The 22,904-nt window shown below is 44.6% G+C and overlaps 1 protein-coding gene across 1 annotated transcript in view; it reads left to right on the forward strand.

The window, feature by feature from the left end:
- Positions 1 to 22,904, forward strand: part of ADGRV1 (adhesion G protein-coupled receptor V1) — a 380,769-nt gene that overhangs the window by 102,281 nt on the left and 255,584 nt on the right. Inside the window, exons 6-7 of the mRNA XM_075326288.1 lie at positions 9,058 to 9,171; positions 12,139 to 12,704. Of these exons, the coding sequence (XP_075182403.1) occupies positions 9,058 to 9,171; positions 12,139 to 12,704 (680 nt within the window). The remainder of the gene's footprint in view (positions 1 to 9,057; positions 9,172 to 12,138; positions 12,705 to 22,904) is intronic.

Here is a 22,904-nt window from a genome sequence, read left to right on the forward strand (position 1 = left end):
GTTTCACTAAACGACGTACCAGCGATTCCGACCACGATACGACCTGGTCAGGATCGCTGGTGCGTCGCTACATGGTCGCTGGTGAGCTGTCAATCAGGCAGATCTCACCAGCGACTAGCCAACAGCGACTTTGCTTGGTTACCCGAAATTTACCTTGGTTACCAGCGTACACCGCTTAGCGCTGGCTCCCAGCACACATAGCCAGGGTAGATATCGGGTAACTAAGCAAAGCGTTTTGCTTAGTAACCCGATGTGTACCCTGGTTTTGTGTGCAGGGAGCCAGCGCTAAGCGGTGCATGTTGGTAACCAAGGTAAATATCGGGTAACCAAGCAAAGCGCTTTGCTTAGTTACTCGATATTTACCCTGGCTAAATGATCCAGAACAGTGTGTAATGATCAGCGATTTCACAGCATGGGGCAGGTCGCTGCTTAGTGTCACACACAGCGAGATCACTGATGAGGTCACGAGTACGCCACAAAACCTGTGACTCAACAGCGATCTCGTTTTGTGAGAAGTACCCCTAAGTCACATCCCCAGCATTGTAATTCATTACACCACAGGTACTTCATCATCAGTTCTCTGCTGAGCTTCGGTCATTATGGTCACATGATTGTGACATCTTATAACTGTTACCATGCTTCTTACTTCTTGGTCTTGACCTTCCGCACCTCTACTGTACATCACTGGCCCCAGCCAAAGCCGCTTAGTGAGCTCTAAACTATTCTCCAGGTTTGCAATGCTCTAAATACATTACCTGGGCTTCCAAATATAAAACATGCTAACATCGACTGCAGACATATTCATCCTCCAACGGCTGTACAAGGCATGCATATATCTCACAAGAGGCACACCTGGTAGCATTGTTCATGGAGCGCTTTCTAAATGGGGATAAACCATACAGTGAAAAGCAGAGAAACAAAGTAAAACTAGTAAGTAGACATGAGCGAGTACCGTAATATTCGTAATCGCTATATTCATAATGAGTACTTTGTAATACTCGCATATTCACTCCAAATAGCGAGTACAATGCAGGTCAATGGGAAATGCGAATATTTTTCTACTGGACCCAACAAAGAGGTCTGGGTTCCTGAGGAAAATGCTGAAATGGATGGGAAAGTGATGAAACTAAATGGGTAGAGCCTGGAGAATATGCCTGCATTCTTTTTTGCCTCATATGGTTTCTGGGATCCCCTGAAGCCACACGGAAAAACTTCCATGTGGCTTCAGTCTATCGGTGCCCCTGCAGTCTATGTCGCACTGCCCTGGCCAGCCCTGCAGTGACTCACACAGCAGTGTGCGAGCAGCTACAGGATGATGAGACATCATGAGATTAGCTCAAATCATTACCTGCTGTGATCTCTGCTAAACTCATGACATCAGCTCTCATTACTGACTTCCAAGATGCCGCATTCTCACATGAAGTCTCGTGGATGGCCCGAGACTGTGACTAGCAGTGACATCACGGGCTCACAGGACAGTTCGCTTGAGAACGCGGTGGCCATGGAGCTCAGTGATGAGCGCTGATGTCACAAGTTCAACGGAGTGCATCACTGCAGGTAATGAACTCAGCTAACCTCATAACGTCACTGCTCATTATGCCCTGCAGTGACCTGGCCTGATCTAATCATGTTAACTCAAGTCACGGCACTGCTCTCCCTGCAAATGGAAAATATCCTGTTCTTCATTGACTGGGACAGTGAGTATGGTTTGGATCATTATGGGAACCCCTTATTGAATTACGCCGGATGCAGATTTGTTTTTTTCTTTTCAGTAAATTGGAGAAAGAGAGAATGTTTTAGGAAGTGTTTTTTCAAATAAAAATTTTTTGTTGTCTATTTTTTATTACTGACTAAGTTAGTGATGTTGGGTATCTGATAGATGCCGTGACATCAATAATGCCAAGGCTTGATGCCAGGTGACATTAAACAGCTGGTATTAACTCCATATATTACTCCGTTTGCCACCGCACCAGGGCAACGGAATGAGCTAGAGCGAAGCGCCAGGATTGACGCATTTAAGGGATGAGCCACTTCTGGGGTGGCTGCGGCCTGCTATTTTTAGGCTGAATAGGGTCCAATAAGCATGGACCTCCTTAGTCTGAGAATACCAGACCACAGTTGTCTGCTTTACCTTGGCTGGTGATCCAATTTGAGGGGACCCCACGTTTTTTGTTTTAAATTGTTTATTTAATTTCATTTAAAATAACAGCATGGGGAGCCCTCTGTTTTGGATTAGCAGCCAAGGTGAAGATGCCAGCTGTGGTCTGCAGGCTGCAGCTGTCTGCTTTAGCCTAGCTGGATACAAAAAATAGGGAGGACCCTACGTCAGTTTTTTTAATTATTTATATTTTTGTTAAATACAAGGCTAAGCACCCTTTAGTGCCATTTGAAAGGCACTAAAGGGTGCAAGATTACAAAATGCAGGGGAGTGTGATATTATATCTATCTATCCATATCTATTTATCTATCTATCTATATTGATCCATCCAGCTATCTATCTATCTATCCAGCTATCTATCTTTCTAGCTTTTGACTGCATGTAACCCTCCTTCCATTTTTTTCCTGTCCGCAAAAAAAAAAAAGTGGAAGGCACACTGATGTAAAACAGACCGTATACAGAATGGAAAGGATGCGATTGTCACACTGATGTGCATTTTTTTTAAAAAATAAGCTCTGTGGGCTGAGTCATGGTTGACGCAGGAAGTCCCCATCACAAGGGCCTACAATGACAACTAGAAGTTAGGCTGAAGAATGAGTACTGTCCTGGTTTGTCTGCCACTCCACAATGTGCATAGTGTTTACAAAAATTAGCCCTATGGCCTGAGTCATGGTTGACGCAGGAAAGAAATGGCTTTATATGGCAAGGGGTGGACGTTAACAGCAGTAGACAAAATGAACATTTTGGGGCAATTTAGTTTGGCTTGCTCTCATCTGGAGGGATAGAACAGTGGAGAAATCCAATCCTTGTTGAATTTAATCAGAGTAAGGGGCACTTTGCATACTACGACATCGCAGGTGCGATGTCGGTGGGGTCAAATCGAAAGTGACGCACTTGCGGCGTCGCTCTCGACATCATAGTGTGTAAAGCATTTTTGATACGATTAACGAGCGCAAAAGCGTCGTAATCGTATCATCGGTGTAGCCTCGGTCATTTCCATGAATTGGGAAAGACCGATGTTACGATATTGTTCCTCATTCCTGCGGCAGCACACATCGCTGTGTGTGAAGCCGCAGGATCGAGGAACATCTCCAACCTGCGTCCCGGCCAGCTATGTGGAAGGAAGGAGGTGGGCGGGATGTTTACGTCCCGCTCATCTCCGCTCCTCCGCTTCTATTGGCCGCCTGCCGTGTGACGTCGCTATGACGCCGCACGACCCGCCTCCTTAGGAAGGAGGCGGTTTGCCGGCCAGAGCGACGTCGCAGGGCAGGTGAGTGTATGTGAAGCTGCCGTAGCAATAATGTTCGCTACGGCAGCTATCACCATGATATCGCAGCTGCGACGGGGGCGGGGACTATCGCGCTCAGCATCGCAGCATCGGCTTGCGATGTCGTAGTGTGCAAATTGCCCCTTAGGAGTACTTCGCACACTACGATATCGCAGGTGCGATGTCGGTGGGGTCAAATCAAAAGTGACGCATATCCGGCGTCACTGTTGATATCGTAGTGTGTAAATCCTTTATGATACGATTTACGAGCGCAAAAGTGTCGTAATCGTATCATTGGTATAGTGTCCGACATTTCTATAATTTAGCTGCAGCGACAGTACGATGTTGTTCCTCGTTCTGCAGCAGCACACATCGCTATCTGAGAAGCCGCAAGAGCAAGAGCGAGGAACATCTCCTACCTGCGTCACCGTGGCTCACGCCAGCAATGAGGAAGGAAGGAGGTGGGCGGGATTTTTACGTCCCGCTCATCTCCGCCCCTCTGCTTCTATTGGCCGCCTGCCTGTGTGCCAGAGCGACGTCGCAGGGCAGGCAAATGCATGTGACGCTGCCGTAGCGATAATGTTTGCTACGGCAGCGATCACAAGATATCGCTGCTGCGACGGGGGCGGGTAATATCGCGCTCGGCATCGCAAGCATCGGCTTGCGATGTCGTAGTGTGCAAAGTACCCCTAAGTCTGTCTGCATTTTCTGTGGAGAGGCGTGAGCGCCTATCAGTGATGATTGCCCCAGCAGAACTGAAAACACGCTCTGACTAGTGATGAGCGAGTGTATTCGTTACTATTCACTATTTGCAGAACAGTATAGTACTTGGGCTATTCGTTATATAGCGAGTAATGGTGTATTTGCCTCGCTATATTCAGATGTCCCGCCCAGCTTTATTGGCTGCTGATCTGCAGCCACTAAACATGTTGTGTTCTTAACCAGTCACAGAATGAGAAATATTCAGAAAGAGGAGATGGAGATGGAGTCCCTATTGAATTGATCAGCACTTGCAGATTTACATTATTATATATGTACTATACATTATTTATAGCTTTACATTGTACATTTTATTGCATGTTGTAATGTGGCGCCCTGGCCTACCCAGGTCGTCACAGATAACATATAAAACACCCCCCCACCCCCATTAGACAGGGACACCAGCCAAACAAAAATCCTTGTTGCCTCCCTCCAGTATCTGATGTCCACACTAGGTGGGGCGGAGCCAAGCGGTTGGCCCCACCCACCAAGGAGTTCACAGGCCTGGAGGCGGGAAAGTGTCAGAGAGAAGTGGGAGTTTGAAGTGAGAGGAGCAAGCACTTGGGTGTCTGGGTTTGTGGCCCAGGCACTGACAGCAAGGTTGGCAGACGGTGGTGGCCGTCTGCAGGAGTGGTGGAGCAACGCGGAACCGTAGGACCGGGGTCGGGCGACGGCCCGCCGGTACCGACCGGGGAGCGAAGTGAAGCCAGCACACACAGGCAGGGCCATCGGACCCCGACCAGGCTTGGAGCCGCCGTCAATAGTCAGATCCGAATGTGACTGGAACCCCAGGGGTTTCACAACAGCAAAAGTCCCGATTGAAGGCAACAGCCTACACCGTGAGGGTATACAGCTACCGCCTAAGGCTAGAGACCCAAGGGCCAGCGCCTGCGGGCAAACGGGCTCCTCCGACAGCCGCCATCACCTGTCTGGGGATAAACACTGCAGCCGGCTGCGGGACCCGTCCATCCAGCCGTTTGGTTTACCAAGGACTTTGAACCTTTCTTGCTGAGTGAGTGTCCCTGCAACCTTGCACCTCACCAACCCTGCCTCCCCGTCACATCATCGGGCCCCGGGACCACCGACCCCTACCCACGGAGGGGGAAAACAACATCCCAGCTGCTCCTTACCATCGCTCCCGGGATCCCCGTCACCAGCAGCGGTGGTGCCTACCTTCACCACGACCCGTGGGTGTTGTCACGGACTAAATCCCCCAAACCAACCACCCCTTTCACTCACGGGTGAGGAGCGCCGCTCGAGTTCCCGGATCCGGCCCACCGCTTGAGCCACCGAGCAGCAGCAGCAGCCGCAGCAGCGCCGGACCCGAGCGTTAGCGAGAGCGCAGCAGCAACGGCGTCCTCCCCGCCCGCGACAGTAACATTTCGAAGGATGTGTACCAGTAATCCTGGATATCTGCTTTAGCACTTGTAGTGCCACAAGGCTTATTAGGGCATTAAAGGGACAGGTTTTATGGATAGCCAGAGAGATGGGCGCCTATGAGTGTGTCTCAGGCCTTTAAAATGGTGTCAGTTTGTTTGGCACATGGTCTGGGAGTAGAGGTGAAAACACCTCTGTTAGTCAGCTCAGTGAGAGGCTGACTGGGTTTGAGGATGGGTGAAAGACCTATATGGACTGTTTCATTTGTTGTGTTTTTTTCCTTATGATTATGACGGAGAAAGGCTGTTTGTTTTTGTCCCAGGAAGTTTATGGACTTTGAATAAATCTTCCTGCTTTTTGATATAAATCATGCTGCCTACCTCAACTGCTGCTGTGCCTACCTCGCTGCAGCTGAGAAGCAAGCTGAGTGAGTACCCCCGCCACAATGCGGATTGTACTCATACAGTCATGGCCAATAGTGTTGACACCCTTAAAATTGTTCCAAACAATGAAGTATTTCTTTCAGAAAATTATTGCAATTACACATGTTTTGCTATATATGTGTATTCCCTTTGTGGCAAATTGGAGATGATTTCACACAAAATGCCAAAAATGGGCCGGACAAAATTATTGGCAACTTTCCAAAATTGTGGGTTAACAACTTTGTTGCAAGCATGAGATGCTTGTTCAAACTCAGCTGTGGAAAGTAACAGGTGTGGGCAATATGAAAATCACACCTGAAACCAGATAAAAAGGGGAGAAGTTGACTCAGTCTTTGCATTGTAAGAATAGAGATCACAAAAAGGAGAAGAAAACTGTGTGAGAACTTGAGAACCAAAATTGTTGAAAATATCAACAGTCTCAAAGATATAAGTCCATCTCCAGAGATCTTTATGTTCCTTTGTCCATCGTGTGGAACATAATCAAGAAGTATACAACCCATGGCACTGTAACTAATCTCCCTGGACAGCAGAGAAAATTGATGATAGTGTGCAACACAGGATTGGATGGATGATGGATCAGTAGCCCAAATCAAGTTCCTAAGAAATTCATGCTATTCTGCCGGCTCGGGTGCATCAGTTTTAGAGCAAAATATCCGTTGACATTTGAATGAAATGAAACGCTATGGCAGGAGACCAAGGAGGATCCCATTGCTAACACAGACATATAAAATCTAGACTGCAGTTTGTTAAAATATACGTAAGCCAATATTTTTCTTGGAAAGCAACTTGTGGACAGATTAAACTGTTTTACCCATTTGTTATTACCTTTATTGAGATGCATGAATATCTACAGTTAGGTCCAGAAATATTTGGACAGTGACACAATTTTCGCGAGTTGGGCTCTGCATGCCACCACATTGGATTTGAAATGAAACCTCTACAACAGAATTCAAGTGCAGATTGTAACGTTTAATTTGAAGGTTTGAACAAAAATATCTAATAGAAATTGTAGGAATTGTACACATTTCTTTACAAACACTCCACATTTTAGGAGGTCAAAAGTAATTGGACAAATAAACCAAACCCAAAAAATTTTTTTTATTTTCAATATTTTGTTGCGAATCCTTTGGAGGCAATCACTGCCTTAAGTCTGGAACCCATGGACATCACCAAACGCTGGGTTTCCTCCTTCTTAATGCTTTGACAGGCCTTTACAGCCGCAGCCTTCAGGTCTTGCTTGTTTGTGGGTCTTTCCGTCTTAAGTCTGGATTTGAGCAAGTGAAATGCATGCTCAATTGGGTTAAGATCTGGTGATTGACTTGGCCATTGCAGAATGTTCCACTTTTTTGAACTCATGAACTCCTGGGTAGCTTTGGCTGTATGCTTGGGGTCATTGTCCATCTGTACTATGAAGCGCTGTCCAATCAACTTTGCGGCATTTGGCTGAATCTGGGCTGAAAGTATATCCCTGTACACTTCAGAATTCATCCGGCTACTCTTGTCTGCTGTTATGTCATCAATAAACACAAGTGACCCAGTGCCATTGAAAGCCATGCATGCCCATGCCATCACATTGCCTCCACCATGTTTTACAGAGGATGTGGTGTGCCTTGGATCATGTGCCGTTCCCTTTCTTCTCCAAACTTTTTTCTTCCCATCATTCTGGTACAGGTTCATCTTTGTCTCATCTGTCCATAGAATACTTTTCCAGAACTGAGCTGGCTTCATGAGGTGTTTTTCAGCAAATTTAAATCTGGCCTGTCTATTTTTGGAATTGATGAATGGTTTGCATCTAGATATGAACCCTTTGTATTTACTTTCATGGAGTCTTCTCTTTACTGTTGACTTAGAGACAGATACACCTACTTCACTGAGAGTGTTCTGGACTTCAGTTGATGTTGTGAACGGGTTCTTCTTCACCAAAGAAAGTATGCGGCGATCATCCACCACTGTTGTCACCCGTGGACGCCCAGGCCTTTTTGAGTTCCCAAGCTCACCAGTCAATTCCTTTTTTCTCAGAATGTACCCGACTGTTGATTTTGCTACTCCAAGCATGTCTGCTATCTCTCTGATGGATTTTTTCTTTTTTTTTCAGCCTTAGGATGTTCTGCTTCACCTCAATTGAGAGTTCCTTAGACCGCATGTTGTCTGGTCACAGCAACAGCTTCCAAATGCAAAACCACACAACTGTAATCAACCCCAGACCTTTTAACTACTTCATTGATTACAGGTTAACGAGGGAGACGCCTTCAGAGTTAATTGCAGCCCTTAGAGTCCCTTGTCTAATTACTTTTGGACCCTTGAAAAAGAGGAGGCTATGCATTACATAGCTATGATTCCTAAACCCTTTCTCCGATTTGGATGTGAAAACTCTCATATTGCAGCTGGGAGTGTGCACTTTCAGCCCATATTATATATATAATTGTATTTCTGAACATGTTTTTGTAAACAGCTAAAATAACAAAACTTGTGTCACTGTCCAAATATTTCTGGCCCTGACTGTAGATAAAGAATCATTGTTTAGAGGTTGTGGTAGACCTTGTTGTCCATTATATTGCACATCTGTACATTTAGCAGTATACACCGGTTGGTGTCTTTTATTGTTTTTATTTGCTGTGCTTTATTTATGTTGTATTTTGTAATAAAGTTCTATACTCTTGGATGTTCAGCTTTTTTAATTGCTTAGGCTAAGTTCACACAGGGCATCTTTTGCTGCATTTTTGGCGTGTTTTTGAGGTCACAAAGATGCACCAAGATGCATGCATTTCCTTCTTCCAGCAAAGTCTATGAGATTAAAGAAATCTATTTTGCTGTCCACATTCTGTGTCAGCGGAGACCACTGAGCAGCCTGCGCTGGATCCAGGTGGGTATTCTTGGGTATTCTTGGGTGAGTATCCCTTGGTTTGTTATTATGAACAGCTCTACATGGTTGGGCAGCCTTTTTTTGACCAGACAACCCTATCCAGCTACAATAATCATGTTTGATTTTTAACTCATTTTGAATTGGTAAAAAACAATATTTGATCATTTTATTTGCTGCTTTGTGTTTGCAGATAGATGGAGGACCAAATCCAGCCGAAGAAGATCTAATTCCGGCTAAAGGAAACATTACATTCCTCAGTGGGAGGTCAATCTTCATTTACAACCTGACTGTTGTAGATGATCAGGTAAGATCAAGCCATTAACATTTAGTGACCAGTCAGTGCAGGTGAAGAAGTTATTTCTGTATTAACAATATCAAAGTTTATATTCCATGATAGATCAGAAAACGTTAATGTTTTGACAAACTGCTGATGATGGTTGGATTTTGCAAGAGTCTTTATCTCTGGAAGTTACAGATGCAGAGACCATGGGAGTAGGCTGTTTGAAAGAAAACTTAGTACTCGAGATAGTTTGACGTTACCGGTGGTGCACCACAAAGTTATTGACAGGATGAATCCCATGCTGCTTCAGGGATATAATCTGGTGGTTTCTGTCTGCATTTATTTATTTTTACTGCTGCAAGATGTGTCGTATATCCATGTGTCTGCTGCAGTCAATCACTGGCCTCCGTAGTCACATGCTTCCTGGGTCAAATGAAAAAATCTTTGACATTGATGGCAAATCCTTAGGGGCACTTTGCACACTACGACATCGCAGGTGCGATGTCGGTGGGGTCAAATCAAAAGTGCCACACATCCGGCGTCGCTGTCAACATCGGAGTATGTGAATCCTTTTTACTACAATTAACGAGCGCAAAAGCGTCGAAATCGTATGATCGGTGTAGCGTCGGTCATTTCCATAATTTCGGAAGGACCGATGTTACGATGTTGTTCCTCGTTCCTGCGGCAGCACACTTCGCTGTGTGAGAAGCCGCAGGAGCGAGGAACATCTCCTTACCTCACGCTGGCTATGCGGAAGGACGGAGGTGGGTGGGATGTTTACATCCCACTCATCTCCGCCCCTCTGCTTCTATTGGCTACCTGCTGTGTGACGTCGCTGTGATGCCGCATGACCCGCCCCCCTTAGGAAGGAGGTGGTTTGCTGGCCAGAGCGACGTCGCAGGGTAGGTAAGTGCATGTGAAGCTGCCGTAGCGATAATGTTCGCTACGGCAGCTATCACAAGATATTGCAGCTGCGACAGGGGCAGGGACTATCGCGCTCGGCATCGCAACCATCGGCTTGCAATGTCGTAGTGTGCAAAGTACCCCTTACTATTGGTCATCAATGTCTGATCAGCCAAAGTCCGACACTCGGCACCCTCACCGATCAGCTGTTTTGGTGCTGGTGGTGGTAGCAGGCAGCTGGAAATGCTCAATTCCTGACCTGTCCTGTCAACTGATAGTGTCTGTGGCTGGGTACTGCACATCTGCTTCCCATTCAAATCAATAGGAGACTGAGATGCAGTACCTGGCCGTAGCCGCTAACAGTTGACGGGGCAGTTCCAGACCTGAGCATTTCCAGCTACTTGTTGCTACCTCCGTCACCAAAAGCAGCAGATTTGTGAAGGTCCAGGGTGTCGAACCTCGGCTGATCAGATATTGATGACCAATACTAAAGATAGGTCATCAATGTAAAAGTAGTTGACAATCTCTTTAATGAATCATTGTTCAGGTTAAAGTGATATTCTCATCTTAGACATGTATGGCATATTATATAATCGCAACGCTCCAAATTCCTTGTCTAAGAGCCGCACCGATCTCCAAGACCTGAGTTTTCTAACTGTGATTGGCTTAATTCAGATTTCCTATGAAGTTGAGACATTTGTGCATTCACATTCACCTCTGTGCAGAGAGAGTCACACATGCACAATCACATTTCAATTCAGCGCAGTCACGGCACCACGCATGTGATGGGAATTGGAAAACACTGTTCTGTAGATACAATAGGTGTGGGTCATAGAAATAAAGGTCTGTTTAGACTGGTTGAGTTTGTCCTGTTAATTAGCACTGATCATCTTTATAGAAGTCTATCTTCAATTTTGTGCTGCTGTTTACACAAGCCTGATGATACAATACTGATGGGAATAGTCATTCTATCCCATCCAGCATCATGTCTACACGGGAAAATGGTCTGGAGATAAAAATTATTTTTTAAGCCTTTCATAATTACTCCAGTTACCCTACAAACAAGTGTTTTACTAGTTCATTCAGTGATCCTGGCCCTAGTGCAGTGGCAATTGTGATGAGTTGGGAAAACTGCAGGAATTGCTGTATCTAATGGGTGTGACAATTTTCGGGCAGCTGCAATCTACTATTTTTAGGCTGGGGAGACCCTAATAAGCTTGAGCCTCCACATCCAGAGAATACCAGCCCCCAGCTGTCCACTTTATCTTGTTTGGGTGTCAAATATGGGGGAGGGACCTCTCGACTTTTTTAATTATTTAAATAATTAAAAAAAAAAAACATGGGGTCCATCGTATTTTGATACGCAGCCAAGTATGATAATGTGCACAGTGGGGGCTGCAGCTTGTAGCTATCTGCTTTATCTGTGCTGGGTATCAATATACGGGGGACCTTGTGCTATTTTTTCAAATTATTTATTTATTTTTGCACTCTACTCCGAGGATCCAGACAGCTAGTGTGAGGGCAACCAATAACAGACGCCGGCACAGAGGGTGGGTGGAGGAAGCAGGACTGCAACCAATCACAGACAATGCTACAGAGGGTGGGCGGGGGAACCAGTGCATATTCATGAACTTTAATGGTCGGACCAGGAAGCAGTGGGTCAGCTACGGGAAACTCGGTAAATGTAATTCTCCTGCTTTAATGATCGCATGTCTTTTGTTTTTGCACCTCCCAATCACAGTAATGCCAGTAGCAAAGATGGGTATGGCTTTACTGTGATCCGCAAGTAATCCCAGCATGTCTAGGGGCTGAAAATCAGGTGCCAAACATGCGGGAGAGGGAACTCAAATCTCATGAGGCGAATGTCATAAGATTATCTCAGCACAGGAACATTTTTCTTTAAATACATTCAATTTTTGGAATTATTATACTCAGTTCTATTGATTAAAAGGAACTTTGTGGGAAAACGAATTTAAGTTTCTTATTTTCATATGTACTATTAATTTGTTTTAAAAAAATAAAATAATGCGTAGTCTTTAAGGGTTTCTTTTCACAGTTCTCTGAAATAGTTTTACTTTTATTTTATAGATACCTGAAAATGATGAAAACTTTACTTTAAGACTTACAAACGTGTATGACGGCGCAGAGATCAACACTACAAAGAGCACATTGCAAATAAATATAAAAAAAAATGATAGCCCAGTGCGATTCAGTCAAAGTTCTTACATGGTGCCTGAGACAGAAGATGTGATCATTATTCCTGTGATCCGTGGAAAGACTCTCACTAATATTGTGGTTGGTTCCGATGACTCTGAAGTCTCCATCAAATACAGAATCATAACGGGGAACTCATCATCGAGTGCGCAGCTCAAAATTGACTTCATAGATCTTCAGCCAAATAGTACAATCATATTTCCTCCAAAGGTTCAGGAAATTGCACTAAAATTTCAAATTATTGATGATGCAATCCCAGAAATAGCAGAGTCCTTTCAAATAGTTTTGATAGAGGAATCCCTACAAGGCGACGCTGTTTTACAATATCCAAGTATTGTCTACGTCACCATTGAACCTAATGATAAACCCTATGGAGTTTTGTCCATTAACAGTGCCATTCTTGCACAGATAGTAACTATTGATGAAGACAAAGTATCAAGGTAAGAATTTTATCTAAGGAACAACATGCTTTGTGGAAGAACTAAAGTGGCCTCCACCCTGGCGTTGAAAAGTGATGTTGCATTTTTCATGTATATTCACCCTACCTGGGGTTCTATGTTTTTCTCCTAATGCGTTCTCTATTGAGATGAATGTTTTGGTCCTCCAGCATCTAACATGGCCTCCGCAGTGGCATAGAGAGAAGTGGTAAGTCTGACCCATGCCTGCACAGCACAGTCAAGGATGGGGAGGAGTTGTTCAGTCTTGCCTCTGTGCTGGTCATACCGATATTAAGCCATCCTTCAAATAAAAAAATATATTCCGCTCATCTATAAAAAGGTTATCCAGTTAGAAAAAAGAGTTTTATATGTGCTAAAACCCAATTGAACACTTATGAGTATAGTTGAAGAAAAAACTGTATCCTTACCCTAATGAGCCGACCATTATGCACCGACATTGGGAACGTGTAGAAGAGACCCTGGATCAGATTTTTGTTGACACGTGCTTAAATTTCATAGAGAACCTGCCCAGAAGGATTCAGGCAGTGATGACAGCCAATGGTGGATTTACAAAATACTAACAAAATAATACAAATTTAAATTTAGATGTTTAGGAGCAAAACAATAATAATGCAGTGACATGACAATAATCTGCATAACTAATCATATGCTAAATAGTTGCGAGTCAAATTTATGTATGAGATAGCCAAAATGATTGTCCATAAAATGAAGGTAGTCTCACGCTCAATGCTGTAGTGGATGGTGGGATATGAAGCCTGAAAGTCAAAGTTCAAAACATTGTTATCCTTTTGCCCCGTCAGTGTATATAGTGGTGCTTGAAAGTTTGTGGACCCTTTAGAAATTTCCATATTTCTGCATAAATTTGTCTTTAAACGTCATCAGATTTTCATACAATTCCTTAAAGTAGATAAAAGAAAACAAGTGCATCAAAAATATTTGAAGTAGAAATCCAGCAACTTATCTTTGTAAAAACCTAGTATATTTAGAAAAAATCCATAAAATCATGTGGTGACAGATGAAATCATGTCGTAGTAGATAACACACCAAATAAGGTCTAAGACCTTATCTGGCGTGTTATCTATTCCATTATTTTATCAGTCACCACATGATTTTATGGTATATTCATATATATTTTTTTATTTTTTTTTAAATAAACTTGTTTTTTATGAAAATAAGTTGCTTAATTTCTATTTCAAGTATTCTTCTGTCTGGCATTACAGCATCCGCTACAACAAGTCTTCGGAAGGGAGGTGAGATTTTCTACCTTGTTACATCAAAACTATTATTCAATGGAAATGACCCAGCATCACATGTACAGTTAGGTCCAGAAATATTTGGACAGTGACACAATTTTCGCGAGTTGGGCTCTGCATGCCACCACATTGGATTTGAAATGAAACCTCTACAACAGAATTCAAGTGCAGATTGTAACGTTTAATTTGAAGGTTTGAACAAAAATATCTGATAGAAATTGTAGGAATTGTACACATTTCTTTACAAACACTCCACATTTTAGGAGGTCAAAAGTAATTGGACAAATAAACCAAACCCAAAAAAAATATTTTTATTTTCAATATTTTGTTGCAAATCCTTTGGAGGCAATCACTGCCTTAAGTCTGGAACCCATGGACATCACCAAACGCTGGGTTTTCTCCTTCTTAATGCTTTGCCAGGCCTTTACAGCCGCAGCCTTCAGGTCTTGCTTGTTTGTGGGTCTTTCCGTCTTAAGTCTGGATTTGAGCAAGTGAAATGCATGCTCAATTGGGTTAAGATCTGGTGATTGACTTGGCCATTGCAGAATCTTCCACTTTTTTGCACTCATGAACTCCTGGGTAGCTTTGGCTGTATGTTTGGGGTCATTGTCCATCTGCACTATGAAGCGCCATCCGATCAACTTTGCGGCATTTGGTTGAATCTGGGCTGAAAGTATATCCCGGTACACTTCAGAATTCATCCGGCTACTCTTGTCTGCTGTTATGTCATCAATAAACACAAGTGACCCAGTGCCATTGAAAGCCATGCATGCCCATGCCATCACGTTGCCTCCACCATGTTTTACAGAGGATGTGGTGTGCCTTGGATCATGTGCTGTTCCCTTTCTTCTCCAAACTTTTTTCTTCCCATCATTCTGGTACAGGTTGATCTTGGTCTCATCTGTCCATAGAATACTTTTCCAGAACTGAGCTGGATTCATGAGGTGTTTTTCAGCAAATTTAACTCTGGCCTGTCTATTTTTGGAATTAATGAATGGTTTGCATCTAGATGTGAACCCTTTGTATTTACTTTCATGGAGTCTTCTCTTTACTGTTGACTTAGAGACAGATACACCTACTTCACTGAGAATGTTCTGGACTTCAGTTGATGTTGTGAACGGGTTCTTCTTCACCAAAGAAAGTATGCGGCGATCATCCACCACTGTTGTCATCCGTGGACGCCCAGGCCTTTTTGAGTTCCCAAGCTCACCAGTCAATTCCTTTTTTCTCAGAATGTACCCGACTGTTGATTTTGCTACTCCAAGCATGTCTGCTATCTCTCTGATGGATTTTTTCTTTTTTTTCAGCCTCAGGATGTTCTGCTTCACCTCAATTAAGAGTTCCTTAGACCGCATGTTGTCTGGTCTCAGCAACAGCTTCCAAATGCAAAACCACACACCTGTAATCAACCCCAGACCTTTTAACTACTTCATTGATTACAGGTTAACGAGGGGGACGCCTTCAGAGTTAATTGCAGCCCTTAGAGTCCCTTGTCCAATTACTTTTGGTCCCTTGAAAAAGAGGAGGCTTTGCATTACAGAGCTATGATTCTTAAACCCTTTCTCTGATTTGGATGTGAAAACTCTCATATTGCAGCTGGGAGTGTGCACTTTCAGCCCATATTATATATATAATTGTATTTCTGAACATGTTTTTGTAAACAGCTAAAATAACAAAACTTGTGTCACTGTCCAAATATTTCTGGACCTAACTGTATGTGAGTAGCAAAAGTATGTGAACCTTTAGAAGTAGTAGATCATTTGAAAGTGAAATTAGTCTGGTGTTTTCAAAAAAATTGGATTACAATCAGGTGTGAGTGGGTGACCTGTTATTTTTGTTTTGTTTTTTTTATTAAAGAACCCAGGTCTATCAAATTCTGGACTTAACAACACGTTTGCAGGAGTGTATCATGGCAGATGAATTTACCAGGATCTCAGAAGAATGGTTACAAAACCATCTCTAAACAGATTGGACTTTACTAGAGCTGGGCGGACTCGCAAAAAACATTTTTTAAAAAAAAAATCCGGTTCTGGTCCGGAATCTGATACCCTTATAAATCTATGTGAACCAGAATCTGGAGATTAAAAATGTTGGTGGAAGGGATAGGGGGATAGGAGCATGTGCGGCGAACTCATCGAAGCTCCATATCATGGCGGCAAGCTGTTTCCAGGTCGCGCATTCACTTCCAGAGCTGCATGTGTCTAGCTCGTGCACTAAAAGTAGAATGTTCCTTCCAGGTATGACGTAAGTTGTCACGTGATGAATGTGCATATTCAAAATGCAGCCCAGTTTAGAATAAACATTCTTTTTTAACGTCCACATGGGCATGGAGTTGTTTATAATAGAGGCGGGGGTCTGGGGATAAGATCCCTAGATAGGGGGTAGAGGAATGAGAAGATCTCTGCACCCACGATGTGTCCTCCACTGCTCAACTTGAGCCCTCCTGCGTCAGCTCAGGATGAGGTGTGCCCACGATGTGTCCTCCTCTGCTCAGTCTGAGTGGCCTGCTTCATGATTCAGACAGAGCCTGTGATTACAAAACCTAAAAAAGTCCCAGTGATCAAATATACCAGTAAGTAAGATAAAAGGAAGATCGCTGGTGAGAAAAGAGACCAAAACAAATGTATAGTGAAATAGAAATATTTATTAATGAAATGTGCGTGACATAGGGACAGACAGCAGTGGCGAACAGAATCTTAAAATCGCCAGACACAAACATATGCACGAGCATCACCAGCAGATGGGAAATGGCTGCTAGACACTAAACAGTCATATGGCAAACAGGGGCCAAATAGCCAAGAGGGAAAGAGAAAGGACCAGTGAATCAAGGGATAAATCACCCAAAAGTACTTTCCCTAAGTGTTTGCCAAAAACATGTCATAAAAATAGGGTTATATCATTTTACCTTGAGACATGTTCAAAGTGCTGGCAGGCAGGCTGGTGATGGTGGGCGGGGCCTCGATGCGCGTTTCACCGGGCGTGGCTTCGTCAGGAGGCTGGCCATAGAACATAACATATGTGTTTATAAAGGGGAGTCACAGGGATCCATAACAAATCGGCTCGCTCCGCATCATGATGCCCCGCCTTCCAGGGCAGGGGCCGCCAGACACCACGTGGAGGAACAGAAGGAGGACATGCGTCATCCCACCATTCATCCCGGAAGTGCCCGGAAGCCCCCACCGCAGAAGGCGCGGACAGCGCATGTACGCGTCGCGTCTGTGTCATGGGTACAGCCCAGTGATAACGTGAAATGGGAATAGTGAGGGGGAGTGTCAAACTCCCGGACATATGCGGCACAGAGTTCAGGCACAATAGCCCCCATCACGGAGGACGCAGCATGCGCATGCGCACATCGCGTCTGCGTCCCGAGTACAGCCCACCAGAAAGTGATATCATAGGATAAGGGTAATTGAGGGGGCGTGTTAGACAGCCGGGCAAATACGTCGCGGGAATCACACAAGGGAATCCCCACCAAAGGGCACAGACTGCGCATGCGCATGTCACGTCCAAGGCCTCCATGCAGAATCCCCCAGCAGAAAGGGAAAGGATAAACAGCATAAGAGCGGTATGCAGTAGCCAGGGTAGGGCAGAGGGACAGGGCTGGGAGGTCAGTCTCCTACAGTGAGACTAGATAGCTGCCAAGCATAGAGAACCACTCGTCACCGTAACGGGCACAGGTGGCAATCTATGTTTGACAGTGGATGTAGCAGAAAAGGTCATAGGGAGGAAAACAGGGAGGGTCCTAAATTAGCACACCATGAGGGATTGCTCGAGAAGCCAACACAACATTATGGATAAATCTTGTCAAACATGCCATAGATGTGTCATAAGCATATACATATAAAACATGAAACAAGAAATCTCTTAAGGCCATCTTCAAAAGTCCGTATTCCACAAATCCATCCCGATATATATCCAATCAGCCTAAGAGGATACAGCCAGCTACGAATTAGTTCGGACAATATGCCAATAAGTAGAGGGATGCCTGAAATTATAAACCGCAAAAATTAAAAGCAAGTAAAAAAACATACAAGAAATGGCCAAAAAAGGCCCAATTAAAATTCGTGCATCATATTACAGAAATGACTTGAAACTAGTAGCTTCGTTAAGGCACTTGGGTGTGACTGTATCCAAGTGACCATCCACCTTGTCTCTTTTTGTAGGAGTCTCTTTTTAATGTCACCTCCCCTGATGCCCATATACACGTGATCGATTCCACGTATACAAAGGCCACGAGGATTACTGGAGTGGTGGAAGAAGAAGTGTTTAGGGATGGTTTTCAGTTTTTCCGGTTCGAGGGTTTGAGCGGCGTTTCGAATGTCTCTAACATGCTCCTGTGCCCGAACTCTCAGGCTGCGTGTAGTCATGCCAATGTAAATCAGCCCACATGGTCATGTAGCATGATAAATAACAGCCTCCGTGCTACAATTGATGAAGTGTACTATCCGGAATTGCTTGTCTCCCCGAGAGTTGCTAAAGTCAAATCGCTTGGGAATGAACTGGCAGGCAGAACACGAGCCACATGGGAAAGAACCCCACGGGGGTCCACGGCTGTTGAATAGGAATTTACTCCTTGGAGGAATATAGTGGCTCTTAGTAAGCATATCCCTTAAGTTACGTGACTGTCGCCAGGTGATGGAGGGATAGGGTGTAAGGGTGGTTTTTAAATCCCTATCAGTAAGCAAAATTTGCCAATGTTTCTCCAGGACCTTTTTAAATTCGTATGATTTGCAATTGAAGGAAGTAATAAACCTGACAATGTTATCTCCCGAAGTTCTCTGGGTTCTATCCTTGGACAGCAGAGTCTGTCTAGAGGTGTTACATGCCCGCTGATATCCCCTATTGATGTCCACAGGTCGATATCCCCTGTCTTTGAACCGACTGAACAGGATAGACGCTTGATTGTGAAATGTCGTGTCATCCGAACAAATTCTCCGTGCACGGAGGAACTGTCCAATGGGGATAGAACGCTTCAACTGTGGAGGATGTGACGAGGAGAAGTGAAGGAGTGAATTGGTTGCAGTTGTTTACGATAAATATCCGTCCGCAGAGAGCCATCGGGCTGTCTGCAGATGGATATATCCAAAAAGTCAATCAAAGTCCGACTATACTTCCAAGTCAGTCGTATATTTCGGTCATTGTCATTGAGGAGTTGTAAAAAGGTATTGAGCTGAGACGTGGTACCCTGCCAGATGAAAAGCACGTCATCTATATAACGCATTCATGAGACAATGTGTTCATGACCAGTAATGTCAAGGACCACCTCCCTTTCCCACAGGCCCAGGAATAAGTTGGCATATGAGGGTGCACACGCAGCCCCCATAGCCGTTCCCTGGAGCTGTAGTAAGGGGCGGTCCTTAAACACAAAGAAATTATGGCTGAGAATAAACCAAAGGAGAGATATAATAAACTCCTGAAGTACTGGTTCACAGTTGGTCATGCGCAAAAAGAATTTGACAGCCTCAATGCCTTGTGAATGACGTATGGACGTATACAGGGATTCCACGTCGCAGCTCACTAGCCACATATCCTCCTCCAGGATCACCCCATCTAATCTTCTCAGGACATCATTGGTGTCCTGCACAAATGATGGTAAAGTTTGGACACATTGCTGGAGGAAAAAATCAACAAAGCGACAGATAGGTTCACAAAGACCCCCAATGCCAGAGAGGATTGGTCTACCAGGTGGGGCAAGGGGGTCTTTGTGAACCTTGGAAAGAAGATAGAAGGTAGCAATGACTGGGTGAATGGGCAGCAACGAATCCTTCATTTTTGGGGTGATAGCATGAGTTTCAACACCGTCATCAAGTAAAGATTTTAATTCCTGGGCAAAAGCAGACATGGGACAGCAGGTCAGCCGTCGATAACAAAGTTTGTCGTTAAGTTGTCTAATGGCTTCAGCCTCATACATCTGCACCGGCCAGAGCACCACATTCCCGCCCTTGTCCGCCGGTTTGATGACAATATCACGCATTTGTTGTAGAGAGCGGATAGCACGTCGTTGAGTCTGAGATAAGTTGTTATGATCAATATTGTTAGAAAAATGGAACAGCTCATCTTTAACCAGGCAAACAAAGATCTCAATTTGCGAACTACCATATTTAGGCGGGAAGTGCTGCGATCGCCGGTGCAGATGTATGGGAAATGCCGGGGGTTTATTTTCCTCTTGCTCACAGGCCAATGCCTCAAGGTCTCTTAGGACCTGTAGTTCCACATCAGATGTAAAGGGGGGAGGGTCGTCAGAAAAATATTTCTTAAAGGTGAGTTTCCTTGCGAACAATTCAAGATCTTTGACGGCATCAAAGAAATCAAATTTCCCTACTGGGGAGAATGATAGGCCCCGAGACAATACATTAATCTGAGATTGAGTTAAGATATGGCTAGATAGATTAATTACCTTTAGTATCTCTTTTGATTTCTTTTCCTTGTGTTGTACCTGTGTGGCTGGTTTCTGCCTGCAGGAGTTTTGAATAGAAATTCGGGACCACGTACCTCTCCAGGGGCAGACCGTTTGTCTAAAAATGCCCCACATTCTTCCTCAGAAATAGAAGATGTGGTAGAGACAGATTGAGAATGAGGACCGCCACGGGTCTTAGACTGCCACCGATATATGGAGTTATTTTGATAGTCACCAAGATCCCAGTGGAATTTTTTAGTTTTTAAGGTCTGTATATCAAGTTGCCACTTGTTTAAGGTATCCTCCAAGGAGTTATCAAAATTCCTCAACTCCTCCGTAGTAAGGGCAGTTTGAAGTTTAAGTCGGATACACTCAATGTCTTTCTCTAATTGGTCCAAGGTCTTTTTATCAAGACCAATCAGAAGCTCCTGAGTGTGAGGGAACACTTAGAGAGTGTCTCCTCCCACCTCTGCACAAATGAGGGATCCCGGATGTCAAGAGTGGGAAAAAGTTGGACCCGTAGACCTCTAGGAATGATCCCCTTTTGTAAATAATTTTCAAGGGCCGCCTTTTTCCACCACACTTTTGCTCGTTTTTTGAGCAAATTCTTAATTTCACTTTTCAAATCTGTAAAATTTTGTGTCTCAGTACCACCTGTCACTTGTTCACCAAATACTGAGCTGAGTTGTGACACCCAGGTTTTGTCACGTTTTTTATAGTCCATGAAACCAACACCGGACTCTGCAAATAGAAATTCAAAGAATGTAAACCTACAACTTCCCTAAAAGGGAGGGTCTCAATAAGAGCACAAAACCTAAAAAAGTCCCAGTGATCAAATATACCAGTAAGTAAGATAAAAGGAAGATCGCTGGTGAGAAAAGAGACCAAAACAAATGTATAGTGAAATACAAATATTTATTAATGAAATGTGCGTGACATAGGGACAGACAGCAGTGGCGAACAGAATCTTAAAATCGCCAGACACAAACATATGCACGAGCATCACCAGCAGATGGGAAATGGCTGCTAGACACTAAACAGTCATATGGCAAACAGGGGCCAAATAGCCAAGAGGGAAAGAGAAAGGACCAGTGAATCAAGGGATAAATCACCCAAAAGTACTTTCCCTAAGTGTTTGCCAAAAACATGTCATAAAAATAGGGTTATATCATTTTACCTTGAGACATGTTCAAAGTGCTGGCAGGCAGGCTGGTGATGGTGGGCGGGGCCTCGACGCGCGTTTCACCGGGCGTGGCTTTGTTAGGAGGCTGGCCATAGTACATAAAATATGGGTTTATAAAGGGGAGTCACAGGGATCCATAACAAATCGGCGCGCTCCGCATCATGATGCCCCGCCTTCCAGGGCAGGGGCCGCCAGACACCACGTGGAGGAACAGAAGGAGGACGTGCGTCATCCCACCATTCATCCCGGAAGTGCCCGGAAGCCCCCACCGCAGAAGGCGCGGACAGCGCATGTACGCGTCACGTCTGTGCCATGGGTACAGTCCAGTGATAACGGGAAATGGGAATAGTGAGGGGGAGTGTCAAACACCCGGACATATGCGTCACAGAGTTCAGGCACAATAGCCCCCATCACGGAGGACGCAGCATGCGCGTGCGCACATCGCGTCTGCGTCCCGAGTACAGCCCACCAGAAAGTGATATCATAGGATAAGGGTAATTGAGGGGGCGTGTCAGACAGCCGGGCAAATACGTCGCGGGGATCACACAAGGGAATCCCCACCAAAGGGCACAGACTGCGCATGCGCATGTCACGTCCAAGGCCTCCATGCAGAATCCCCCAGCAGAAAGGGAAAGGATAAACAGTATAAGAGCGGTATGCAGTAGCCAGGGTAGGGCAGAGGGACGGGGCTGGGGGGTCAGTCTCCTACAGTGAGACTAGATAGCTGCCAAGCATAGAGAACCACTCGTCACCATAACGGGCACAGGTGGCAATCTATGTTTGACAGTGGATGTAGCAGAAAAGGCCTGTGATTAGTTCAGGCAGACGCTGTCACACAGGCTGGAGACACGTCTGACTGCAACCAATCACAGAGGCCAGTCCGACCAGTGGGCGAAGAAAGCAGGGTAAGCAGTGCATATGTATGAGAAATGATGAGCGGAGACCGTAGGAGCAGCGTGCAGCAGTGTACAGCTGCGGCGGAGCCTTGGTAGGTATGAAGCGCTCACTTCATTCTTATTTTCTTTATTTGTCGTTTATTTTTTTTTTAAATTGATCGGAATCCTAGGCCTGGCACCTGGGCAACTTTGAAACTGCGTGGATCTCAATTTTTAGAGTCCGGGTCCACCCATCACTAGACTTTAACAATGCATAGGCAGACAGATTGTATACAAATAAGAAATAATTCAAGAACATTATTACCCTCCGTAACAATTTTGACCAACAAAGATCACTGCAAAAACAAGTCCTGTAATAGTTTGCTAGGTCACAACAACCCAAGGTAGCCTTTAAGCGAAAGGCCTTTCTTACAATAGATGAGCTTACCAACAGGATTAGTCTGAACAACAACA

The sequence above is a fragment of the Anomaloglossus baeobatrachus genome, chromosome 1 (genome assembly GCF_048569485.1).
Source record: "Anomaloglossus baeobatrachus isolate aAnoBae1 chromosome 1, aAnoBae1.hap1, whole genome shotgun sequence".
Taxonomy (NCBI): Eukaryota; Metazoa; Chordata; class Amphibia; order Anura; family Aromobatidae; genus Anomaloglossus; species Anomaloglossus baeobatrachus.